The sequence below is a fragment of the Somniosus microcephalus genome, chromosome 11, assembly GCF_052327205.1.
Source record: "Somniosus microcephalus isolate GS21.2 chromosome 11, FLI_Smic_1.0, whole genome shotgun sequence".
NCBI lineage: Eukaryota > Metazoa > Chordata > Chondrichthyes > Squaliformes > Somniosidae > Somniosus > Somniosus microcephalus.
This window is the reverse complement of record NC_140997.1, coordinates 180,530,967-180,556,885: the sequence shown is the minus strand read 5'-3', so window position 1 is coordinate 180,556,885 and position 25,919 is coordinate 180,530,967. Positions and strand designations below refer to the sequence as shown.

Below are 25,919 nucleotides of genomic sequence, written 5' to 3'. Positions count from 1 at the left end.
AATCAGTGCCTTTTACCGACAACATAACCGCGCAGAAACCTGTAATTTTTGAGGTATGAGTCTTATCAGCCATGGCGATTTTGCCCTGTGTAGGGACTATCGTTAGTGAAAGTCGTTTTACCAGGCTAGGATGAATAAAGCTTTCGGTGCTCCCGCAGTCAATCAAGCATTTAACCTTGTTCCTGTTTACCTCTATGTCCATCATCGATCTAGACAACGGATGCGGCCTGGATTGATCCACTGTGATTGAGGCCACCAGTGGGTCCTGGGGGTCCATGTAGTCGGGACAAGATGGTGGACTCCATGAGGGTGGACAAGATGGTGCCCAAGATGGCCGCCCCCACGGCGCGCACGCGGCGGTGGCGGAGTTGGAGGCGGGGTTCCCTCTGCAGACTTTACTGAAATGTCCTTTCTTCCCGCATTTAAAACAGGTGGTGCCCTTCGCTGGGCACAAATGCCTGGAGTGTTTGTCCTGGCCGCAGAAGTAGCATTTCGGGCCCCGATGTGTCGCGGCAGTAGTGGGGCTCCTGGGTGGAGGCTGGGGTTCCGACGGTGTTGGGCTGGCCTGAGACCTGGGAGGTGAAGATGGCTTCCAAGATGGCAGCCCCCACGGCGCGCACGAGGCCGAGTGGGCCGCGTGGCCTGAGGAACAGGATTCAGAGTTCCTCTGGGCCATATCCAGCGATCGCGCTATGCCCATAGCCTGTTTTAAGTCCAGTCCCTCCTTTTCAAACAGTTTCTGCCGAATGTAATTTGAACTGAGGCCCGCAATAAAGGAGTCTCGGATCAGCTCCTCCGTGTACACGGTGGCAGACACGGCCTTACAGTTACAGTCTCTGCCCAGTACTTTTAGGCTTAGCGTGAAGTCCTCTAGTGACTCACCATGCCGCTGCGTGCGAGTAGTCAGAAGATGCCTGGCGTACACCTCGTTTATTGGCCGCACATAGTGGGCCTTCAGAATGGTGCAGGCATCCTCCTAGCTGGTGGCATCTCGGATGAGAGGGGAGACCCGATGACTCACCCGGTTTCGCAGGATTCCCAGTTTCACGTCTCCGGTGGCGGTCGCAGCTGCTGTGGCGGTGGCTGAGGTTTCGATGAAAAATTCAAAGCATTGGAACCAGTGTCCGAACTGTGTGGCTGCGTCTGTGGCATGGGGGTCCAGATCCAAGCGCTCTGGTTTCAGGAGTCGATCCATCTTGGTGTTTTAGCGATTAAAATTGATGTGCCATCAATAACTCAAGGACAAGAAGTTAAAGGATTCAACCGAAGGCTTTTAATCGCTAAGAACATTGCACGTCATTCCACATCGGATTCGTCTGGCAGAATGACTCATACAGCTCTTGAGACCTTTATATGACAAAAGACAGGGGCGGAGCCAATACACACAATAGGGGGAAAGGGGGCGGTACACACAATACAATGCAGGTAAAACACAGGGGCTGATGAAGACATATATTTCATCACATCCCTGAACTAGTGTGTGCCCCTGAACTAGTCTGTGCCCCTGAATTAGTCTGTATCCCTGAACTAGTCTCTGTCCCTGAACTAGTCTCTTTCCCTGAACTAGCCTGTGCTCCTGAATTAGTCTGTGTCACTGAACTAGTCTGTACCCCTGAACTAGCCTGTGCCTCTGAACTAGTCTCTGCCTCTGAAATAGTCTGATCCCCTGAATTAGCCAGTGCCCTGAACTAGCCTGTGACCCTGAACCAGACTGTGCCTCTGAACTAGTCTGTGTCCCTGAACTAGTCTGTGCCCCTGAACTAGTCTGTGTCCCTGAACTAGTCTGTGTCCCTGAACCAGTCTGTGCCGCTGAACCAGTCTGTGACCCTGAACTAGTCTGTGACCCTGAACTAGTGTCTGTCCCTGAAATAGTCTGAACCCCTGAACTACTCTGTGTCCCTGAACTCATCTGTGCCCCAGAACTAGTCTGTGTCCCTGAACTAGTCTATGCGCATGAACTAGTCTGTGTCCCTGAACTAGACTGTGCCCCTGAACTAGTCGGTGTGCCTGAACTAGTCTGTGCCCCTAAACTAGTCTGTGTCCCTGAACTAGTCTGTACCCCTGAACTAGTCTGTGCCCCAGAACTAATGTGTGCCCCTGAACTAGTCTGTGTCTCAGAACTAGTCTGTGTCTCGGAACTAGTCTGTGCCCCTGAACTAGTCTGTGCCCCTGAACTAGTCTGTGTCCCTGAACTAATCTATGTCCATGAACTAATCTGTGCTCCTGAACTAGTCTGTGTCCCTGAACTAGTCTATGTCCATGAACTAGTCTGTGCCCCTGAACTAGTCTGATCACCTGAATTAGCCTGTGCTCTGAACTAGCCTGTGACTCTGAACTAATCTGTGTCCCTGAACCAGTCTGTGCCCCTGAACTAGTCTGTGACCCAGAACTAGTCTGTGACTGTCGAGGAAATTAATTATCAGACGGAGACTTCGAGGTTCGCTTTAGGAATTTATTACGTGATATCACGGAGAGTCTGCAGCAGTCCCTACTGCCCACCAGCACTCTAAATTACTAATGTACAGCGCTCATAGTTATACAGCAAGGTAAACAACTTCAGGTGATTAGCTTACATTACATTTCAACATAAGATTTCATAGGTTCCATTGTTCTCAAGAAACAGATTAACATGTTCACATTTTATCACCAGATGTCCTAAGCCAAAAGGTCAGCTTGACTTCATTATGGCAGTCAGCAGTTCTTTTAGTTTTAACTAGTTTAGTGTCCTTTGTTCAATTAGTAAAGTGGTCAAGTATCCCAGCATGCCTTAATGTTTAATACGTTTTCTCCCACAATTCCCTCCTTGTTGATCTTTACTGATCAACACTGCTTTACGGCATTGTATTCAGTTCGTTTTCATAGGGAGGATAATATCCCTTTGGGAAAGGACGCATTTTTAGACAATCTTCTTCATCATAGTCATCCTGGTTTGCTCTTTTTCTTTCCTTTCTCTCTAGTACTTTCGTAGCTCTTTTTACAGATGCTACTGATTCTACTGTTTGCGCTAGCAGATATCTCACTCTTATCCACATTATACAAATTAATATAAATAAAACTCCTGTCACTACACAAAATATAACCATCGGGTGAACAAACAATTCCAGCACTGCGGATGCTTTAGGTGACCACCCTTTAAACACATCCCACCAGAGGTGTACCGTCAAATCTGTTATTTGCGTAGCTATTTGAATCAAACCTTGCTCATCATAATCCATCACTGCTTTTAAATGGTGCAGATCTCTTCCTCTTTTCGCTAAGGCTTCTGCTATCTTTGCATTGTTTTTCAAAAATTTCGTCAGATTAGCCAAATTAACTGTAGGGGGGGCATTTTCTATCCCCAATACAGTTCTTCTTTGCATTACCGTAGCCCATTTTCCCAACTGATATGTCTTGTTGGTATGTGGGTCAAACACAGTATAAACATCTTTTATGCAAGTGTTTAAAGGGGGCCTTTTCAAAATCCCGTCTACATATATAGGCCAGGCACTGCTAATACACAGATAGTTCTGGCCTATCTCATGCAAGGTAGTATCATTACAAGGTTTCAAATTCCAAATACATGTACCTCTACTATGTTGCAATGAGCAAGGTTCATATATAGGGGTATGCAATGGGCATACTTTTCCAAACGGCCAATCTTGGCAATCCGAGGCATCGTGGGTCTTATTCCCCTGATCTATCCATTTACCATGAAATTCAGGATACCAAAAGTTTTCTCCAAACAGTTGGGGCAATACCAAGAACTGACACCAGGTTTTGGCTTTTGTCACATTTACCACTTTCATTGTAAAATTACATCCCTTAAGGTCACATTTAGTATATCTTCGATCAGGTTTTACTTCTAGATTATTTCCTTCAAATCCGAAAATTCTCATCCAACTAGGAGCATGTCCTGACATAGCGATTCGCTCTAGCTCAGCCCTCAGTGACTGCTTGGTAATTTCTTTAAACATACATTGAGTATGATTATTGACTTTCTCTTGTCCCTTTGCAACATTCTCTTGTTCCTTTTCTACCTTATTTACTTGCTTCCAACTCATTGTATCTGATATCCACTGTGTTAACATCGCTGCTGTCAGTCCATTGTCCCAAGCATTTCTTAATTTTATAGCATCTCCTGTCAGCCCTCCTACTTGCTGTATTTTATTCTGCAATGTTTCAATATCTATTGCATTAAGGGCTCCCATACCAGTTCCTACTCCTCCCAAGACCGTTGCTAAGTCCCTTCTCCTTCTCCCGATCCTAACTCTCTTATTCAATTTGGCTTGTATAGTAGTAATATTACATCCAGTATCTTTTTTATCCTCATATTGTACCTGTACTGTCAAATTTAGAGTATATGGGGAGATCAAGACCGGGGTACAGGTAGAATGCAATCTTTGCAAATGGTCCATAGGACTTTCTATCTGTTTCGTTTTCTTTGCGAAGAATGTTTCCCCATACCAGTGAGGTCTTCCTTCTATAAGAGTTGCATTTATGCATCCGTACGCCTGACCGTCTTTCAAATATATCGGTTGTTCCATGTCTCCGGTTCTTGTGTCATTTTTATACCATTTCCATAATTTAGTATAATTGTTTAGTATGTCAGTGTCATTCTCTATCCTACAACTTATGTTCACTCCTTTTTCCCATTTTATACTTAGAGTTATATTAGATCCTTGGCTAAATACTATTTTATCCATCCCAGATTTCATTTCGAACATCCCACAGGCTTCGCAATTAATCGTCCAATTAGCAATTACACAAATGGTGCCATTGTTACAAGTGTAAGTTCCCTGCGATTGGTTACTGTCTCTCGCCTTCCATCCTAACTGGCCTGCCCATTCTGTTTTTTCAGTAGGCAGGATGGTCCAGGCAGCTGTCCTTATTGCACATAGGCCGATTATTATTATCTGGTTTAACATATTTCCTGATTTATCCTAGAAATCTTTAAATTATCCTAATTATTGTTATACAGCATTAAATATAAACATATATAGCAATCCGAAAGTAATCAGTCCTTCAATGGAGTGCCAAATTATGGTGGGCACGGATCTTTTCCCGTTTCTGAAGTGGTGTCTGGTGCAGTATGTTTATACTCCACCTCCGGTGTTTCCTCCGGATGATGCAACTTGCACCTTGTAGCGTGTACCCAATCAGGTTTTTCTTTCAATTTGAGAGCTGTTCGAGTTGTAAGCAGCACCAAATATGGTCCTTTCCACCTAGGAGAAAAAGATTCTTTATTTAGCACTTTCACATAAACTTGATCTCCGGGTTTAAAGGGGTGCATGTTTCCTTCTGTGGGGCGCGTCTGGGCCTGTCTCACTTTCTCATGTATTCTTCCTGCTGTTTCACACATGGCCTGAGCATATTTTAATGATTTTTCATCATTCCAAATTAATGCCACCTTCTCTGGAGTCATGGGTGGGCGTGTGCCTGTTGTCATAGGCCAGCCCATCAAGATCTCATGTGGTGTCAGACCTGTGTTTCTATTTTTCTGATTTCTCAGGGCATACATTACTACTGGCACGGCATCCGACCATTGCAACCCATTTTGCTGGCATACTTTGGTTAGGGCGGCCTTGATTTCCCCATTCACTCTTTCCACTATTCCTGAGGATTGTGGCTGGTAAGGTATGTGCAATTTCCATTGAAATCCAAGGGCTTCAGTTAAGTTTTTTATCAGTTTGCTGTTGAAATGAGTTCCTCTGTCACTGTTTATTCCCATAGGTATTCCAAATCTAGGTATTATTTCTTTTAGCAGAATGCTTACTACTGTTCTGGCATCATCCCTCCTAGTGGGGTATGCCTCTACCCATCTGGAGAACATATCTACTATTACCAGTATGTACTTAAATCCTTTTACTGCGAGCATATGTACAAAATCTATCTGTAGATTCTCAAAGGGCAGCTCTGGTTGGGGTAGGTGATCAAAATTTGCGGGCGATTTCCCTCTATTGTTCTGCTGACATACTAAACACGTTCTGGCAACTTTTTCAATTGTTACCGTTATTCCTGGTGCATACCATTGTTGGGACAATGCATGTGCCATCCCGCCTTTGCCCATGTGAGCCTGTCCATGTGCCAGGCGAGACAGGGGCAAAAACAAGCTTCGTGGGCAAACCACTCGGCCATCAGGATGCATCCATATATCATGATCTTGATAGCAATCTGCCTTACTCCAAGTACGTTTTTCTTGGACTGTTGCCTGACTTTGGGCCTGTCGTAGTAGATCAGCATCAATGCTACTAGGAAGTTCTGGAGGAAAGTTACTAACGGTATTTTTGGCGGCTTGAAGCTGTGGGGCCTGCCTCAGTGCGACCTCTTTAGCCGCACTATCAGCAAACCTATTTCCACACGAGACTTCATCACCTGCCATGGTGTGGGCCTCACATTTTAGTACTGCAATTTTACTTGGCAACTGAATAGCCTCCAACAAATTTAACACCATTTGCGCATGCTTAATAGATTTTCCTGAGGATGTAATAAAACCTCTGTTTTTCCATAATTGTCCAAAATCATGCGCTACCCCAAATGCATAACGGGAGTCAGTATAGATATTGACGCTTTGATCTTTAGCCAAAATACAGGCTCTGGTTAATGCATATAGTTCAGCTGCTTGTGCAGGTGTGCCAGGTGGCAACGCATAAGCTTCCAATAATTCATGAGGAGTCACCACCGCATAACCTGCTAATAGTTGATCATCACTAGGTCGATGCGAAGAACCATCTGTGAAGAGGATCAAGTCAGGATTATCAATAGGATCACTTAGTAAATCTGGCCTGGGTGTAGTGGTGGCTTCAACAGTTAACAAGCAGTCGTGTTCTGGTTCACCTGGATGTTCAGTTGGTATTGGCACAAAGGTCGCCGGGTTGACAGCTGGTGATCGCCGGTAGGTGTAATTAGAGTGTGACAAGAGGATTATCTCATACCCAGTCCTTCTTGCCGCCGTAAAGTGCTGAGTAGCTGCTGAATTTAATAATAGCAGCACTGCATGGGGAACAATTACCACACAAGGGTGATCAAGCACAATAGGGATGGATTTTTCCACTATTGTGGCGGTTGCAGCAACGGCTCGTAAGCAGGCTGGCATGCCTCTCACTACGGCTGGTAAGGCTACAGAGTAATATGCTACAGGCCTTTTTCCTCCCCCATGCTCTTGTGCCAGTACTCCTGTTGCAAAGCCTTCTCTTTCATTGACGTATAACTGAAAAGGCTTATTATACTTAGGTAGTCCTAACGTGGGAGCACTGACCATAGCTTTTTTAAGATCACTGAATGCCTTATCTCGTTCTGGCGTCCATTCGACTATGGGGGGCTCTGTCTGCAGCGTAGCTGATCGTAAGACTGCATCCATTTCTCTGTCGTCATATATCCATTGTCTACAATAACCCACCATTCCCAGAAACGACAAAATGTCCTTCTTTGTTCGCGGGATCAGCACTTTATCCACTGCTCTTATTCTTTCCAGTCCCAATCTTCGCTGTCCATACTCCAACTGAAAACCCAAATACTGGACGGATGTTTGGCAAAACTGCAACTTCTCGGAGGACACCCTGTGTCCCCTGCTAGCCAGATGCTGGAGCAATTTTATAGTATCTTCTTGGCAGTCTGGCCCCATTCGGGAGGCAACCAAAAGGTCATCTGCGTACTGGATTAAGGTGGACTGATCCGATAACTGACATTCCTCCAAGTCATTTTTAACCGCTGCCGCATACACCGCAGGACTTTCAGTATACCCCTGGGGCAACCTGGTCCAGGTATATTGCTGATTTTTATAAGTAAAGGCAAACAGATATTGACTGTCCTTATACAGTGGTATGGAGAAGAAAGCAGAACACAAATCGATAACCGAAAAGGTAGTTGCATCAGCTGGTATAGAGGAGAGGATGATGTTGGTATCTGGCACCAAGGGAGCAATGGGAATGACTATTTTATTGATCGCCCGGAGATCTTGCACAAAACGCCAGTCATTTGGTCTTCCTACTTTCAGGATGGGCAAAATAGGAGTATTGCAGGGGCTCTGTGTTTTGACTAAAACCCCTTGCGGCAGTAAAGAATGTATTACCGCTGCTATTCCTTCCTCGGCCTCTGGGGCCAGGCGGTACTGCTTTAGACAGGGCAAAACAGCATTCTTCTGTAGCTGGACCCTATGTTCAGGTGCCGAATGCACCTTTCCCACATGATTCTTGTGCTTTGCCCATAATTCAGAAGGTACTTTAGTCAATGCCCATGGTAACAATTGCGGATTTTCCTTAGGGGGCTGCTGTCTTTCAAAAATAGTATCCCATTCTTTTCTTAACCAGCGAATTTTTCCCTCTGTTCCATTAAAGAATTCTATCTCCAACTTTCCAGCTTGAATTGGCAACGTGATGGAATAGACTGGCTTGTGGTGTTGTATTCTTTTTATCATCTCCCCCACTTCCTTCGCCTTAGCCTGGGCTCTGACTGCTATAGTCAGGTGGGGTTCGGATGTGTGATGCATCCTAAATCTTTCTTTTTGTTCGTGTGTAAGGTGAACCAACATTCCCAGGCCTTTATCTCCAAAGAATAAATAAGGTGAAATCTGCAGCAATTCTGGCTGGTTTAAGTATGAGCAAACCAATTCTTGATAATTGGGTGTTTCTTTATGCGTGTGCCATGCCGTACAATGGGTCCGTTTCTTTTCTCTTCTGGTTTCAATTAGATATTGTAAATACTGCCCCTGAGGATCTTCCAATTCCTGCAAGGCTTGGTATACATTTTTTACCAATTGGCAATAAGGATTGCTATTCAGCTGCCAGCAGTACAAAATGGGGGCTCCTTCTACTTGCTTTTCCTCTATCATTAAATTCATTAGCTGATGAGTTTGTATTTGAGGCAGTTCCATGAACATGCCGTCTCGAGTGCAGTATATAACTGCTCCCAATTTACATAAAGCCTGTCTTCCCAACATAGGGAGAGGGGCGGTCTGAGAAATTATGAGGGTGTCTGTGATGGATTGCCCGTGCACTTGAATTTCGGTAGGTTTGGAGAGGGGTTCTAACATAGGGATACCGGCTACTCCCATGCTTACAACGTTAAATTGACTGGCGGGTATACCCACGGAGGGGGGTACAGAGGACATTGTTGCACCGGTATCGACCAGAAGGTCCGAATGGCTATTTCCTATTTTAACTGTAGCCATAGGCTGTTCTCTCATGGATTTGGACAATCTGATCACAGCCGCCTGTACCACCGCTTCTCCGTGGCACCCCTATGTGGATGGATTAGGGTTACTGAAAGAAAAGGAAGTTCCTTCTGCCCCTGGAGCTGGATACCCTCCTTGTTGGGCGTATCCCTGCTGTGGCCTTGGGGGGCATCGGCAATCTCTAGCCCAATGTCCTCTTTTCCCACAGTTCCTACATTCATCCTGTGATCTATCTCTCATTTGCCATTGTCCTCTTCCCCTTCCTCTGCCTCTACCATAACCTCCTCTTCCTGCAAATCCTCTTCTATTCTGTTGGAAATATTGTCCCGCTGTTTTTGGCTTTTGCTCTTTCGACTGAGTAAAGAGTCCTTCCCTATCCATATTTACCAGAGCAGTAACTACGTCCACCCAGGGCTGAGTCTGCCAATTTAGATTAATCATTTTAAAGGCTTGAGCTTGAAAGGGTAACATGCAGTTTAGCAGTGTTTGTACTGCCAAAGGTCCATTGTCTGCTAACGGAACTCCCACATGTTCCTCCCACTTGCTTTTAAATCGAGCTACAAAATCAGGAATTGTCTCCTCCTTTCTTTGCAGACATTGAGTAACTTCTCCTATGTCACTATGCTTCTTGGCTCCTCTCATTATAGCCTCTTTACCTCTATGTTCTAACCAGTGAGCAAAAGACTCATTTCCCTGGTCCAGTTGTACATCATCTTGTCGCCAATCTCCATTTTCTCCCGGGGGAACAGCAAATCCGTCCCTTAGGGTCGACCATGAGGACCCATACGCACATTTTAGCAGCATTAGCACACCCCCAGGAAGAGGGCTGTAAATGGTACATATTTGTTCTAGCCAATTATGAAAGGCAGTGGGCTTCTTTAAGGGGTCTGGTGCCTCGGCTATCATAGCTCTAGCTTCCGCTGGGGACCATGGTTTTAACACTGCCACCTCTCCTATCATGACCCGAGGAAGTTGATGGGTAGTAGTGTCAGGTTGTGTTTGTGACCTAGTTGTAGGTCCGTCACGTGAGGGTAGGTCCTGTACATTACTACCAGGCAGTGCAGCAGCTCCTGCTCCGAGTGCCTCTGCTGGAGGAGGAGGTTCAATTACGGGTTCATCTGCGGGTGGGGATGGATTGTATGGAGGCAGCGCCGGAAATCGCGCCGGTTGCTGTCTTAGAGCAGCCGCTATCATTAGTAAATTATTTAACTCTTCCCCCATCTCAACCGGATCTCCCGCTGGGGTTCGGGGATACATTCCCACAACAGGAGCCTTAGGCAGCACCTCTTCCTTTTTCTGACTAGCCTCTGCCTCTTCCTGTTTCCCCTTCTTCTTTGGGGGTTGGTGTCTTTTTGCTACTTCCATCCACCTAGCAAAGCACCATAACATATAGGGGGTGTCCCACTCAGGATCCCCTCCTTCATTTCTAGTAATTTCTTCCCATTCTTTTATTAAAGGTATTTTAAAACTTCCCCCATAAGGCCAATCTCCACCCGACCATCCATACAGATCACTACTAAAAGTTACCGCATACCGATCGTCTCCTGTTTCTTTTATTACAGTATCGGCTGGCGATCCCGGTGGAACGATGGGATCTCCTACCTTTTTTCGATGTTGCACGTGCTTTTTTATTCTGTCATTCATTCTTTTACATATCTTGATTTTACAATTTGCAGCCTCCTGTTCTACCTTGCCTCGGGCTCCTTTCTTGGCAGGCTCGGACGAATCCGCTCGATTGCCGTTATTTCCCATCTTCTCCTTACTCCTGTAACTTAGTTTTAAACTTACTGGTTATACAACCGTGGGTTATTTTATATACACAAAATACAATGAGCGCTCACCAGTTTTTCCGTCCGCGAGTCTCGAAGTCAACCCTTTATTTTCTTTGTAGCTACTTAATTCGGTGCCATAGTCTTTTCTCTCTTCTCAGCAATCTTGCCTCAGCCTGACGGGCTTCTTGGCTCAGCATGAGTCACCAGCCGGATAACTAGGCAACCGCGCGCCATCCCCCTTTCAGCTGGGACGCGCTAGGTGCTCTCCCCCTTTCAGCTGGGAGGCACCGGGCACTTTCCTTTTATTTTTAGGAGAGTCCCTTTTTAAATTTCCTTTGTCTAATTGGAGCCTAAGCGGGCCAAGTGATATACAAGGTCGACACTATACCCAACTTAGACCTTCTTAGTTCTTTTAGATCCCGTTCTTAGGGATCCTGCACGACTACGCCAAATTCTGTCGAGGAAATTAATTATCAGACGGAGACTTCGAGGTTCGCTTTAGGAATTTATTACGTGATATCACGGAGAGTCTGCAGCAGTCCCTACTGCCCACCAGCACTCTAAATTACTAATGTACAGCGCTCATAGTTATACAGCAAGGTAAACAACTTCAGGTGATTAGCTTACATTACATTTCAACATAAGGTTTCATACGTTCCATTGTTCTCAAGAAACAGATTAACATGTTCACATTTTATCACCAGAGGTCCTAAGCCAAAAGGTCAGCTTGACTTCATTATGGCAGTCAGCAGTTCTTTTAGTTTTAACTAGTTTAGTGTCCACTGTTCAATTAGTAAAGTGGTCAAGTATCCCAGCATGCCTTAATGTTTAATACGTTTTCTCCCACAGTGACCCAGAACTAGTCTGTGTCCCTGAACCAGTCTGTGCCCCTGAACTAGTCTGCGACCCAGAACTAGTCTGTGACCCAGAACTAGACTGTGACCCTGAGCTAGTCTGTGTCCCTGACCTAGTCTCTGCCCCTGGACTAGTCTGTGTCCCTGAACTAGTCTGTGCCCCAGAACTAGTGTGTGCCCATGAACTAGTCTGTGTCCCTGAACTAGTCTGTGTCCCTGACCTAGTCTCTGCCCCTGGACTAGTCTGTGTCCCTGAACTAGTCTGTGCCCGAGAACTAGTGTGTGCCCCAGAACTACTCTGTGCCCATGAACTAGTCTGTGAACCTGAACTAGTCTGTGCCCTGAACTAGTCTCTCTCCCTGAACTAGTCTCTCTCCCTGAACTTGTCTGTGTCTCTGAACCAGTCTGTGCCCCTGAACTAGTCTGTGTTCCTGAACTAGTCTGTGTCCCTGAACTATTGATTTCTTTGTGGGTTCAATGACGAGACATTCATGAAAGAGAATGAGTTTTAATCTAAAGTCTGTTCAACTCTTTATACAGCTTTTCAGGAGACACGCTGCTAGTGATGCATTTAGAATGAAACTGAAACTAAAACCAAACTGCCTTGCTTGTCTCGGTCACATGCCCCCTGCTGGTCAGGCACAAGTAATCAATACATGCAATTATGCTGGTAAGGCATGATAATCAAACAGGCAAATAGCATCACTATTTGCTGATATCATTACATCTCCCTTTCTTAAAACAAAAGTATTTTACTTTTAACTAACAACATGTTTTCTTTGTATTAATCTGCATTTTAACTGTAACACTTAATTAACTTACATTAACATTATCATTATCAAGGTTTTTTAACCTTGCTTTTTGTGTTCACATGAAATATGTCAATACACTAGAACTTGAAGAAAGAATAAGATAACATTACTTCCTTCTATAACAATAGTCCTTAAATTTGCTCAATGAGTCTCTCAGGAGGCTTCACGTGTCTTGAGGATTTTCTGATTGATTGTCCTTGAATCTGAGTTGTTGCCTCAGATGATGTTTTCTCAGCTGTGTGATCAGGTTGTTCAACAGTATCAGTCTCTTGACCTGCTGTGGCTGGTCCCATGAGAAGATCTCGACGATTTCTTCTCAGAACAGCTCCCTCATCTGTCTGAATGGTGTATGATCTTGGTTGAACTTCACTCAGGACAGTTCCCTTCTGAGTCCATGTGTTTGTTTTGTCTTTGAACCTTACTTGGTCACCAGTGTGGAGTTCAGGTAGGTTTTGTGTTCCTCTGTCATAGTAGTACTTTTGCTTTTCTTTCTGTTCTTTGAACTTCCTCACTTTCTCCCCCTCTTTTGTTTTCAGGAGTTCTCCGGGATGGGTAGGTTTGACCTTAGCCGACGTCCCATAAGGAGTTGGGCTGGTGACATACCACACTCGAGCGGCGTTGTGCGGTATACAAGCATGCTCTGGTAGAAGTCAGTTCCACTGTCTTTTGCCTTGTACATCAGTCTTTTCACTGTGTTTGCGGGCTCTCCTGGGTCAACAGCTCTGGACAATGTGTCTGCTGTATACATCAGCTTACCCGGTGTGTACGCAACATTCAGTTCATCATAGACTGTCTCTTCTTCGCTTTCCACAACGAGGGCTCTCTTTACCAGGTTCAGTCTCTCACAGGCTTTTAAACCTAGTATGGCTTGCACATCCTTTGGCACCACAATTAATGCTAGCGTGTGCTCTCTGTCCTTGTGTGTTACTTTGACAATGCATCTTCCTTTCACTGGTATATCAGTACCTGAGTATCCTGTCACTTTCACTTTTATTCCATGTATCTTTGGTCTGGGTCTAATTTTCTTAAAATCAGTCTCTGAAATCACATTAACTTGTGCTCCAGTATCCAATTTAAATGGAATGTGTATGTCATTCACTTTTAGTGTCAACATCCAGTCTCTTTCTTCTTTTTTGTTTTCAGACACAACATCTACATAGAACTCCTCTATCTCGCTTTGTTGCGCTTGGTTCTTACAGCAACGGGCATAATGGTTGTTCTTGTTGCAACTATTGCATTTTTTACCATATGCTGGACACTTTTTTGGTGTATGCTGTGTACCGCATCGACGACATGACTTTCGATTGACCCTTTCATCTTCGTTCGCTGGCCACGCCTCTTTTTTCACATTGGCGCTCTTTTTGTTAAACGGTTTGTATCCGTTCTTTCTCACTGCATCCACGTTGCAGCTATTGTCACTGAACAGCTCCTTTGCCTGCAACTTCACAGTCTCTGTAACCCTACACAGTGCTATGGCTTTTCCCAGGTCTAGATCTTGCTCTCTTAGCAGTCTTTCCCTTAGACCATTATTCGGAATACCACACACCAGTCTGTCTTTTATCAGCGAGTCTGTCAGTCCCCCAAATTCACATGTTTTGCTTCGGTTTCTCAGTTCAGTCACATACTGATCAATAGTCTCGCCCGTTTTCTGTACACATGTGAAAAATCTGTGCCTCTCAAATGTCACGTTACACTTAGGTATGCAGTAGGCCTCAAACTGTTCCATTATTTTATCTAGCTTCATTTTGTCTGCATCAGTAGCGAATGTGAAATTATTATACACCTCCAGCGCTTCATCACCCACGACATGTAAGAACACTGACGATTTCTTATTATCACTTTTCTCATCAGCTCCGATTGCCGCTAAATACAACTCTACACGTTGATTGAATCTCCTCCAATTTTCAGCCACATTACCTGTCAACTGAAGCATCGCCGGTGGGTGTAAACCTTCCATTTTTTCACTTCGTTAGCTATTCTCCAATGGTAAGCAACGATGTTCTCTTTTGGCTTGCTAATTTGTGGAGAGCTGATTTAACTTCTGATTTTTTCTCTTCATCTCTTTTAATCACTTCTGACACCATGTATTGATTTCTTTGTGGGTTCAATGACGAGACATTCATGAAAGAGAATGGGTTTTAATCTAAAGTCTGTTCAACTCTTTATACAGCTTTTCAGGAGACACGATGCTAGTGATGCATCTAGAATGAAACTGAAACTAAAACCAAACTGCCTTGCTTGTCTCGGTCACATGCCCTCTGCTGGTCAGGCACAAGTAATCAATACATGCAATTATGCTGGTAAGGCATGATAATCAAACAGGCAAATAACATCACTATTTGCTGATATCATTACATCCCTGAACTAGTCTGTGACCCTGAACTAGTCTGTGACCCTGAACTAGTGTCTGTCCCTGAAATAATCTGAGCCCCTGAACTAGTCTATGTCTCTGAACTCGTCTGTGTCCCTGAACTAGTCTGTGCCCCAGAACTAATCTGTGTCTCTGAACTAGTCTGTGTCTCTGAACTAGTCTGCGCCCCTGAACTAGTAGTCTGTGCCCCTGAACTAGTGGTCTGTGCCCCTGGACTAGTCTGTGTCCCTGAACTAGTCTGTGCCCCAGAACTAGTGTGTGCCCCAGAACTAGTGTGCGCCCCTGAACTAGTCTCTGTCTCTGAACTAGTCTGTGCCCCTGAACTAGTCTGTGTCTCGGAACTAGTCTGTGCCCCTGAACTAGTCTGTGTCCCTGAACTAGTCTGTGTCCATGAACTAGTCTGTGCTCCTGAACTAGTCTGTGTCCCTGAACTAGTCTGTGCCCCTTAACTAGTCTGTGTCCCTGAACTAGTCTGTGCCTCTGAACTAGTCTGTGCCCCTGAACTAGTCTGATCCCCTGAATTAGCCTGTGCCCTGAGCTAGCCTGTGACCCTGAACTAGCCTGTGACCCTGAACCAGTCTGTGCCTCTGAACTAGTCTGTGCCTCTGAACTAGACTGTGCTACTGAACTAGTCTGTGCCTCTGAACTAGCCTGTGCCCTTGAACCTGTCTGTGCCCCTGAACTAGCCTGGGGCCCTGAACTACTTTGTGCTCCTAAACTCTCTACAACTGGTAACAATGTTTTCCATAATCAGTCAATATGTCTACATCCACAGAATAATAATTCTTTTAGCAATGTTTGGAGAGAGAATGCCATAAGAGGATTTATGCACTGTCAAAAATTCAATTAAGTTAATAATTTAAATGCATTAAAAATTCTCACAAAATTAAATGATTTTAAACGTTCCTGGTGTTGTTTTGTGCTACAAATCTATTACATTAAAATTCTCATAATTTCTCATAAAAATGTTTTGCAATATTATAACTGAACAGTCTGACAACATAATAACTTTTCTCTCTTGAACTAGTTTCTGAAAGTTTGTGCATCATGTCACAAAGTTATTCTACATGAGCTCGTCAAAGTACGGAATTATCATACGAGGAAATGTGACCTATTTTCCATGACAGTAGTAAGGCTGATGATCTCTGGGGAAAAGAATCCTTCTCCTCATCCTCACTGCTTTATGGACCACTGGGATGTTTACACTGCCCACACCCCCAATACAGTACTGTGGTTTTCAAAATATGACAGAAAAATAATGCCAATCAATATCACCATAAGGGAAGATTCATGTTGTGGACTCATCTCAATGGAAACTGTAATGAAGCTGTCAGAACCTATTTTACTTGTCACTTTGAACAGCCGTCAAAAAAGAAGGGCCTCATATTGCCTTTATTTGAATTAAGCTGTAACTCTGGCCCGTATTTTCCGATCCCTACGGGTGTGTACGAGGTGTGTACACATCCGTAGGGACCTCGCAAGTGCCAGTTTCAGGCATGCGAAGCGCATGCGCTGAAAACCAGCATTTCTGACCTGTCAAGTATCCTCATAAGGCTTGCTTTTACCAGCATAAGAATTTAAAAAAGTAAAAAAAAATTTTTTTTCACTCATTTATCATTTATAATTTTAAAATACTTTATAAAAAAGCAAGTTTAATTTTAGCCCCGTAAAAAACTAAATTAAATTTTTATTTAAAATATTTAATATAATGTAATTTTAACTAATTTTTAAAACGTGATTTAATTTTTTTTTTAATGTTTTGATGTGTTTTTTCAGTGATCCCCATTCATACTTTCGACAGGTCTAAGCTGTCAAAAGTATGAAGGGCGATTCCCTTCTTCCATTGGTTCCCCATGGCTCACGTGATCCCAGGGACGCTTGCGAACCGCATGCGCCCCGGGATACCTGGGCCCTGCGCATTTCGTCGTGGAGAAGCCCAGGAGCGGAAATGGCTGGACCTGCGGAGCCCTCAGGTAAGTCCGTAGATTTTTTTCCAGATCGGAGGCCTCCGCACGCAGGAAGCCTCCGATCGGAAAATACGGGCCAATGTTCTAATAAAGAATGCCAGCACCATATCCTGTATAAAAGCAAGAACATATACCAGAACTGTACAATCTGTTCCCCCAATTTCTTTCTGACATGCAGAAATTTGCACTGTAGAAAAAAAAATATTATAGAGTTGCTTCTTGTTAAAATTTGGGAGAAAAGTATTACAATAGGTTTCCACCTGTTTGACATGTCACCATCTGTTCTGTTGGGTTTGTTCATTAATAATTGCTTCAGAATTTCTCTGCAGAAGTTCCCTGCTCATTAGAAGACATAGCAACGAGGACCCCCTCATGGCAATGGCTAAAAATGTTGCTGAAAATCAGCAGATGTTCTCCACCAAGCAGCTGGCAGCCAATTGAATGCTTTGTCAGCTGATCCCACTCTTCATTGATCTTTGACCTAGCAACCACAGGTGGGGTGTGGGCGGCATCTTGAGTAATGCAAGTGATTTAGCAATGTGCCAAGAACTTAGCTAATACATATTACACAACACATTATGTAGCATACTTTGCTTCGAGCGTAAAGCTAAGATAGCTTCCTAGCTAGAAAGCTCTTTGTATTCTGAGATAAACAATTGCTCCTTTTGTGTCTGGTCGAACAATCCTTACCAATAGAGCTAAAGCTCTGTTCATGTATTAGACCCTCTCAGATCTCACGATCCAAAATTCATCCATGTCCTCAGGATGTCTTTTACTTCTTATCCCATATTCCTTTTAATTTGTAACTCAAATGTGTTAATGGCATGGCTCTAAGAGCTGGTACACTTTATTCTTTTCTCAACATTATTTCCGTCCAATTTTCTACCTTCACCCCTCCATTACTAACAGTGAGGACTCTTGCAGGGATATAGTTTCACAGATACTGATGGTCCTTCTGTATTTGTCCAAATAGCTGTTCTTCATGTGTGGATTTCAATTTCCAACAGTGATTAATGAATTTCAATCAAAAGCAGGGACTCTGGTTGATATTTTCCCCTCTCTACCACCAGGACACCAATGCCAATCATAGTGTCCCACCACCATGCTTGTTGATATCAGCTAATGGAGTGAAGCTGAGATCTTCCTACTCTGTATGACAGTAACACTTTACATGGTGCATTAACCCATTGACCCATTGGAGGAGTTCATCCATACAGGTTGAAGGGACAGAGGGCTAGAAATTCATTATAGTCCAGGAATGGGCGGTATCATTAGAAAAGCTGGAGAATTAGTGTCAGGCGCTAATGCTTTAGACTGCATGCAAAGTTCATTCTCACTGCTCAAAGAAATGATTGGAGTGCTAATTCAAGTCTTTAATCTCATTGGTGTTACACTCAAAGGGTGGACCAATAACAGGTGCAGTCTAATCACAAGTCATGATTGCCACAGGCTTTCCCCAGTTCTTAAAGGGGAAGTTCATTGATGCTGTAGAATCTCATTCTCAACATTGCTGGCTGTGCAGCTGCCTCAGCAAGCAACAGCAGGTCGAGGAGAAGGAGCCAAAGGACTGAAGCAGCTGTACTCATGGCAGATCCACGTCCCAGGGAGAGAGCCCGCAGATTCAGCGATCAAGCATTGGAGACGTTGGTGTTTGCTGTGGAGGGACGGAGGGCGGTGCTGTACCCGGCAAGTGGCAGGAGTCACTCGCCACAAGTCTTCTGCGCCATGTGGAGGGAGGTAGCCCATCAGGTCTCGGGCAGCACTGTGTTACCCTGGACTCACACACAATGCAGGAAGAAATTTAACGACCTAACGTGGGTGGCCAGGGTGAGTGAATGCTTCAACAAATGCTACATACCACCATCTGAGCCACAACCTTCACACACTGCCCAAAGCACCACACCCCCAGCACTCACCCACCAACAATCTCTACCTAGCAACACTCACATCTCACACCTTACACACAATGAGAGCTATTCAACTATGGCAGGCACATCACCCAAACAACAGAAAATGCTGGAAACACTCAGCAGGTCAGGCAGCATCGTGGAGAGAGAAACAGTGTTAATGTTTCAGGTCGATGACCCTTCGTCATCACATTGCTCCACACTCATTCACACACTTTCCTTTCTCTTGCAGGCCAAGGTGGCTCACCACAGGAGGGAGCAGCAGCACACAGGCGGGGGACAAGCCGATACCCAACCACTGTCTGCACTGGAGAATAGAGTGCTGCAGATTATTGGGCACTAGGTGATGGGCACCATGGCCACCGGTGACGTTGACCCCCTTGGGGACAACAACGGTAGGCTCATCGTCTCGCAACCCACTTCCCCCTCACCCCACAAGCATTTCGCACCTTCCAGCTAATCATGCTGTATGCATGCATTTCTCCCTTCCTGCCCCCCTCCCCTCACCTTAACCCGACTCTTGGGCCTTTATGCTTTCAGATAATCACTAAGCACCTGAGCAGCCTGTCCCTGAGGGCACCATAGAGAGCGAGGCAGGAGAAGAGGAGGAGGAGGAAGAACACACTGCATAACTGCATGTCTCACCTGCAGGTACCAGCTCCGATACTGGCACTACGCATTCTTTAGAGGCTAGTATAGTAGCAGGATGTGCACAGGGTGAGGCAACTGGGACAAGTGGGCTGCAGCAAGGTCATGGGGAAAGGGTAGCTCGGGGGCCTGGTCCCCGGAGGGCAAGTTCTGCTGCAGAGGACTCCGATGAGGACCTTGACTAGAAGAAGGGTGATGGGCATGCACACGGAGATGATAGGTGCAATGGCAAGGGGGCCTAAGAATCTCTCGGCAATGAAAAGGAGCATGGAGGAGTCCGCCTCAAACATTGCACAAGTCTCTGTGCACACCATGGAGCCCATCATTTCCAGTCTGCAAAGGATGGTAGACTCCCAGAGAGATCATGGCAACCCAGACCTGATGCTGCGTGTGATGGGCAATCTGGCAGCTTCCATTGCAGCACAGGTGGAAGCGACGCAATGTCTTAGTGCTGTAATGCAGTCTATGCTTGGCATGCAATCTTAAACTGCTCTCATGCAGTCTCAGCAAGCTCTGACTGCTGCCATCATGGCTGGGTCTACCACCGTTGACCGGGACATTCACGGTGTCGCAGCAGGCCAGCAATCTGTGCTGCAACAGATTGGTAGTGATGTTGAGGTGCTGCCCCAGGGGAGTGGCAGTGGGTCAGTGGAGCAGGAACCTGCTGTCCTCTCTCAGGATGACAGCATTCCTGCTCCCACCACTGGCACTCCACTATTGCCCTTGTCGCTGCCCGTCATCCAACCAGCCCAGACTGCTGCCCATGCTGAGTTGATGCAGTCTACAGCCGAGCCTTCCAGGCCCAGAGAAGGTTGAGGGCGTCCTGCAAGGCCATCTGAAGTCTCCCGCACGGACACACAGCCGCCTTCCACCAGCCCTGCTGCAGCCACTGGGCCAAAACTTTGTAGGAGCTGTAGAGTAGGCAAATGCACAGTAACGAGAGTCATTAAGGGATTGCACAAGGGTGAATACTTAATACTTTTGTTGTAAATATGTGCTCACTGATTATTGTTACATTTACTTTGCATTCTTTTGTGGTGTGTCTCATTTCAGCTTTGCGCTGTGATATGGACTGTGACAGGGATAGAATGATGGGGATGTGGTGAGCAACGGGGATCTTGGGTTTAATTCATTTGAACTGCAGTCTGATGAGGCGGTCATGGACCGCCCTTCCAGAAGGCCGATTGAGTGGCTGCCTCCTCCCTCGCTCCTGTTCCTCCTCCTCCTTGTCGTCCTCCTCGTCTTCCTCTCCCTCCTCCATGGGGAATCCTGCTATCCTGGAAAAGCTACGTGCACGCTTGTCCTGCTTCTGTCTGGTGATGGGGAAGGGAATGTAATCCCTTCTCCTACTATAGAGAGCCCCTGTGACCTCCCAGATGCAGCAATTGATGGCAAACTGCGAGATGTTAGCTATGTGCAACATCCCCACTGACACCTGGGAATCCCTGGCCCAAGACCGCACAAAGTGGAGGAGAAGCACCTCGAGTCTCTTCGCCGGGAGCAAGTGGAAGCCAAGTGCAAACATCGGAAGGAGCGCACGGCAACCCAAGCACCCCACCCACCCGCCCCTTCAACCACTGTCTGCCCCACCTGTGACAAAGACTGTAGGTCCCGCATTGGACTCATCAGTCACCTGAGAACTCATTTTTAGTGTGGAAGTAAGTCATGTAATGTAACCAAGTGTAGCACTTTGATTTTGTTAAGAATAAATGTAGCTACTTTTTAGTTGCAACAACAGTCCTGATACTAAATAACCTTGAAATAATGGAATGACACTGTTGCACTACGTGAAACTGACAAGAAAGCACTGAAACTCCACTAACCTACAGCTGCAACTCATTACTTATGATCCCTTTAAATAGCATCCCTGGAGCAGGCTTCCTGTTACTTCACGCCAGCTCTCCCTGTCACTGTTTCCACCAAGCGCTAAGGTAGGTGGTGCCAATCAATTTCGTAGATCGGGCAGCCAGTGAGCACTAACTAGAGGCGCTAAGGTATTGAATTTCTCCCCCAGAGTCTCAGTTTTGCTTTGATACTTGCATTTTTTATGTGCATTATAGCATAAACCTATCAGTGACTTATTTTTAAACCTGTCCATAACAGCTCCCTCTGGAATTAACTTCAGGAAACCTTTAAAAGCTTGAATGAACAGGTTTAAATCTGAAATGTTAATTTGTTAACATTGAAGTTGGTTAGTCACTAGTTGGCTCTCGAAACAGTTTAAGTCTGGTTCACAATCTACGAAGAAACTCTAATAAAGTATTTCAAGTTGCCCAAGTGGATTTATAGTCATTTATGTTCTACAGCAACTGAAACAGAAGAATAGATAGCCAGTATATACGGTAGATCTCTGCAAGCTATGCCCTATGTTTCTGTTGTGTGCTACCATTTCAGCCAAATATGAACTTATTCCAAAATATCACTTTCTGTAGCTCCTGCCCATCTTTAGTGGCAAGAAATGCACAGAAGCAGATAAATGACTGTCTGGTCAAGGGTGAGTTTATTTTGCGTGACTGAATAAAGAGCAGGAAAGCAGAACCAAATCCTTCGAGAATAGCAGAAACATTATTGCTATGCCTCAATGTTAAAATAGGACATAGCTTGGACTTTCTAGTATGAAAGAAAAGCATTAAAGGCTGAACCAAGGAGGGATAGCGAGATTTGAAATTACTTTTTAGAGCACAGCTTTATTACCGAAATCAAAATGAAGATATTAATATATATTCTATTTGAAGATTGTCCAAAAGTTCCAATCAATTGTAACTCGTGTTGAGGAAGTTAATGATATAAACTAGTCAGCTGTCAGTAGTGCCGATGCAGAGGTCTGCTGGTTTGAAAGAGGGATTTATTTTAAATGCTGGGTGTAGGACAAGGCAAGGCAGCTATTGCTGGAAAATACATTTGGGGTTGGACTATTTGCTGGCTTGAGCTGAAATCAGTTGTAGGCTAAGGCAAAAACAGGAAATGCTCAGCAGGTCAGGCAGCACCTGTGGAGAGAGAAACAAAGTTAACATTTCAGGTCGCTGACTTTTCATCAGAACTCTGACGAAAGGCCATCGACCAGAAACGTTGGGCGAAATATTTACCTGGTGACACACTGGGAGCTGGGGCAGGGGGCCGGTAGTGCAGGGGAAACCCGTAAGTAGCTGCAGCGCATCTGTCAGTGCATTCCGGGTTTTCCAACCAATTAACTTGATGATAACAACAACTTGTATCTATATAGCATCTTTAACATAGTAAAATGTCCCAAGGCGCTTCACAGGAGCGCTATAAAACAAAATTTGACACTGAGAAATGTGAGGAGGTATTAGGGCAGACAACCAAAAGCTTTGTCAAAGAGGTAGGTTTTAAGGAGCGTCTTAAAGGAAGAAAGAGAGGTGGAGAGGTTTAGGTAGGGAATTCCAGAGCTTAGGGCCTTGGTAGCTGAAGGCGCGATCATCAATGGTGGAGTGATTAAAATCTGGGATACTCAAGAGGCCAGAATTAGAGGAGTGCAGATATCTTAGAGGGATGACATGCACGGGTCTATTTCAGCTGAGGTAGTTAAAGGAACATAGCAAACATGAAGGATTGTAGAGGTGGGAGAAAGATAGATAGCTGCATACAATGGAGTCTCAAAATTCCAAAGCTGGCCCTTGCTTTAGTGATGGCTCCCTGGACCTCGTGCTGCGAGGTGTAAGGGCCCACAGGGGGATCTTATTCCCTGCCGATGGAAGGAAGAAACCAGCCTCATTGAAGAAGAAGGCATGGCTGGAGATAGCAGAGGAGGTTAGCAGCAGGAGTTTGGTGCCACACTCCTGGTAACAGTGCAGGAAACAATTTAATGACCTCATAAGGGCAGAAAAGATGAGTGCAATAACACATTCAACTACATCCTGATGTGTGTGTCACCTCAAGCCCCTCACTTCGATGTCCCAAGTCTATTCCTGAACATCACTCCTCACACCAAAGTACCTTGAAGAGACACCTATCCCTCTCTGTCTATGCATTTCCTCACACCCCCATCTGACCATCCACCACTGACACTCACCATCATCTTAATGCAATGTCACGCCTCTCCCCATAGTCACCGTCAACAGATGTGGTCCATCCATCCATTCCACTCATTCCATGACTCTCACACAAAGGTCTCTTGTTTCCCTCCTTGCAGGAGAAGAGAGCACCGAACACCAGGGAGAGGCAGAAAAATGGAGGTGGCCCTCCAGTCATTGCCACGCTCACAGCTGCAGAGGAGGATGCACTTGAGATAAGTGGAGAGCCGACGTGCCTGGCAGTGGGAAATGGAGAGATGGGGAGCTCCCAGCTACCTGGTGAAGAATTAAATATCACACAGCCACATGGCATACAACAGTCACTCATTTTGACTTGATGTCAGCAACCAGTGAAATATGATCATGTGCATAATGTTAATTTAAAACATTCTTACTATAATAGTTCTAATTCATGTCAAGTGTCCCACAGGCGGTGGAGCCGGAGAAGAAAGACGACTCCTCAGAGGAGGTCGCTGACTCTGAGGGTGCAACATCACAGGACGCATGCACCAGCGCAGATACACACATGTCAGTGGGACCATCAAGACAGATAGCTGTGTTGTCACCTGGTGTCTCACAGATCACATATGAGCAAGAGCAGATGATGGAGACAGGGACAACAGTAAAGAGTCCTCATCTGAGGGTGCAGGATGCTTCAAGTTCTGCTCAGCTTGATGCAGATGCTGAACCTTGGGGGCCGTTGACAGAGGATGATTCTGGAGGAGCAGCAAAATATGCGTGAGGCTCTGGCAGGATTTCCAGCCGCAATGTGCACACTTACAGAAAGAATGAAGCCCATCTCAAGCTTGACTGGCATGATTTCCCAGGTCGTAGCTATGATGCGTTCGTCCATGGAAAGAGGACCACTTGCATGGAGCATCAAATGCGGCAGTCAAACAAGTTCATGCTTGCCCTCACCAATGGCTTGCACACTCTGAATGCCACCTTAACTAGGATGGATCAAAACCTAGCTTTGGCCATTCAGCGTCCCACTGATGTGCAGCAAAGTGCTCTCCAGCTCATTGTTAGCAGGAAAGTGTGGCTGGGCCATGAGAGGGATGATGGCAAAAGGGGACAAAGAAGTGGGGACTCTGCTCAAAGCGCTTCCACTTCTCAACTGGTACAGGTGGAGCAGTCTTTGGCGGGGCTCTCACGGGCTCCAAAACCAAGAGGACATCGGCCAAGAGCATCTCAGCAGTCAGACCAGGGATGTAAGCAGCCTGCCTATACCTCTGCTGATGCAACAGGGGTTGCAAGTCATAGGAGTTATAGGAAAAGGAAAATGAAAGATGATTATTAGTAGCACAAGGGTGTGCACATGGGTGTGTTAGACATCTCACAATAATAAGTTATTGTATAAATTTCGATCTGCATATAAAATTATTTCTTTGCACCAATTTCTAATCTGGCAACTGGCCTTCTCAGTTCTGATGAATGGTAAGATAAGACTTAAATCTGAGCAATGGGGGTCTGTGAAAGGGATGCTTTGTTGATTGCAGGACCGCTTTGTGTTGGGGGAGGTGGGGGAAAGTGTGTTCAGCATGTGGCTGCCAGATGAGTACAGTGGTCCAACCTAACTAAATCTGGCCATGATGAGTCCATCCTGGGCAGCAATGTGCACCACTGCTGGTGCTGTTGATGCTGGTGCTCAGCTTGGTCCTTATCTGAGGTCCAAAGTGAAACAGCATAAGCGGCACCCATGCTGATCTGATATATGACAGATTTAAAGTGGCGATTAGATGCATAAACCTCCAAAGTAGTGAGAGTCACCTTCAATGTAGTAGGAACTACCTCCAAAGTTGTAGAAATCACCTGCAAAGTACTGAAAGCAAACACTCAGAACAAGTTCTGTGAGCAAAAGCCTTTCACTTAAGGCAAGGAAGCAGGTATGAGGTCTCAGTACTTATGCAATTTGTTGCCTGTCATTTGTTCAGCCCCTTCAATTGCCATTGTTCTCTCATCTTGCTTTCACAGACGAGGTCCAGGAACCCAGGTAACCCATGGATCCACAGTGAAAGTTGAAAATGCCTGTTAATAAACCTGTTAACTACCTCTTGATTGGTAACCCACCTCTTCTGAGGGGGTTTCTCGCACACTGCCGAACATGCTCCAGTGAAATGCAGAAGTTGGCGGGTTGAAGCCAGCTTCCTGATGCGCTGTCAATTTCAGTGCTTTTTACTACCCACCCTCTCCAAAACCCACTCACTCTTGGATGTTAAAATTCCCCCCCCCCCCCCCTGTTAACTCTCTTTCTTTCTCCACAGATGCTGCTTGACCTGCTGAGTATTTCTAGCATTTTCTGTTTTTATTTCAGATTTCTAGCATCCGCAGTATTTTGCTTTTGTAGGCTGAGCTATTGGCTGAGTAATATCCAATATGACAGCAAGAAAGTGATGCTAAATTATGTCA

The 25,919-nt window shown here is 45.4% G+C and overlaps 2 protein-coding genes across 2 annotated transcripts; both read right to left on the bottom strand.

Annotated features, from left to right (window-relative positions):
- Positions 1-2,430: 2,430 nt before the first annotated feature.
- Positions 2,431-6,515, bottom strand: LOC147111034 (uncharacterized). The gene has a single exon (XM_086001475.1). It carries the CDS (start codon positions 4,902-4,904, stop codon positions 2,832-2,834), a length of 2,073 nt encoding a protein of 690 aa, XP_085857601.1. The 5' UTR covers positions 4,905-6,515; the 3' UTR covers positions 2,431-2,831.
- Positions 6,516-6,669: 154 nt separating this feature from the next.
- Positions 6,670-10,900, bottom strand: LOC147111033 (uncharacterized). The gene is made up of 2 exons (XM_085999995.1): positions 10,259-10,900; positions 6,670-6,708 (listed from the first exon to the last, which is right to left on the bottom strand). The coding sequence occupies exons 1-2, from the start codon at positions 10,898-10,900 to the stop codon at positions 6,670-6,672; spliced, it is 681 nt and encodes a 226-aa protein (XP_085856121.1).
- Positions 10,901-25,919: the final 15,019 nt, after the last annotated feature.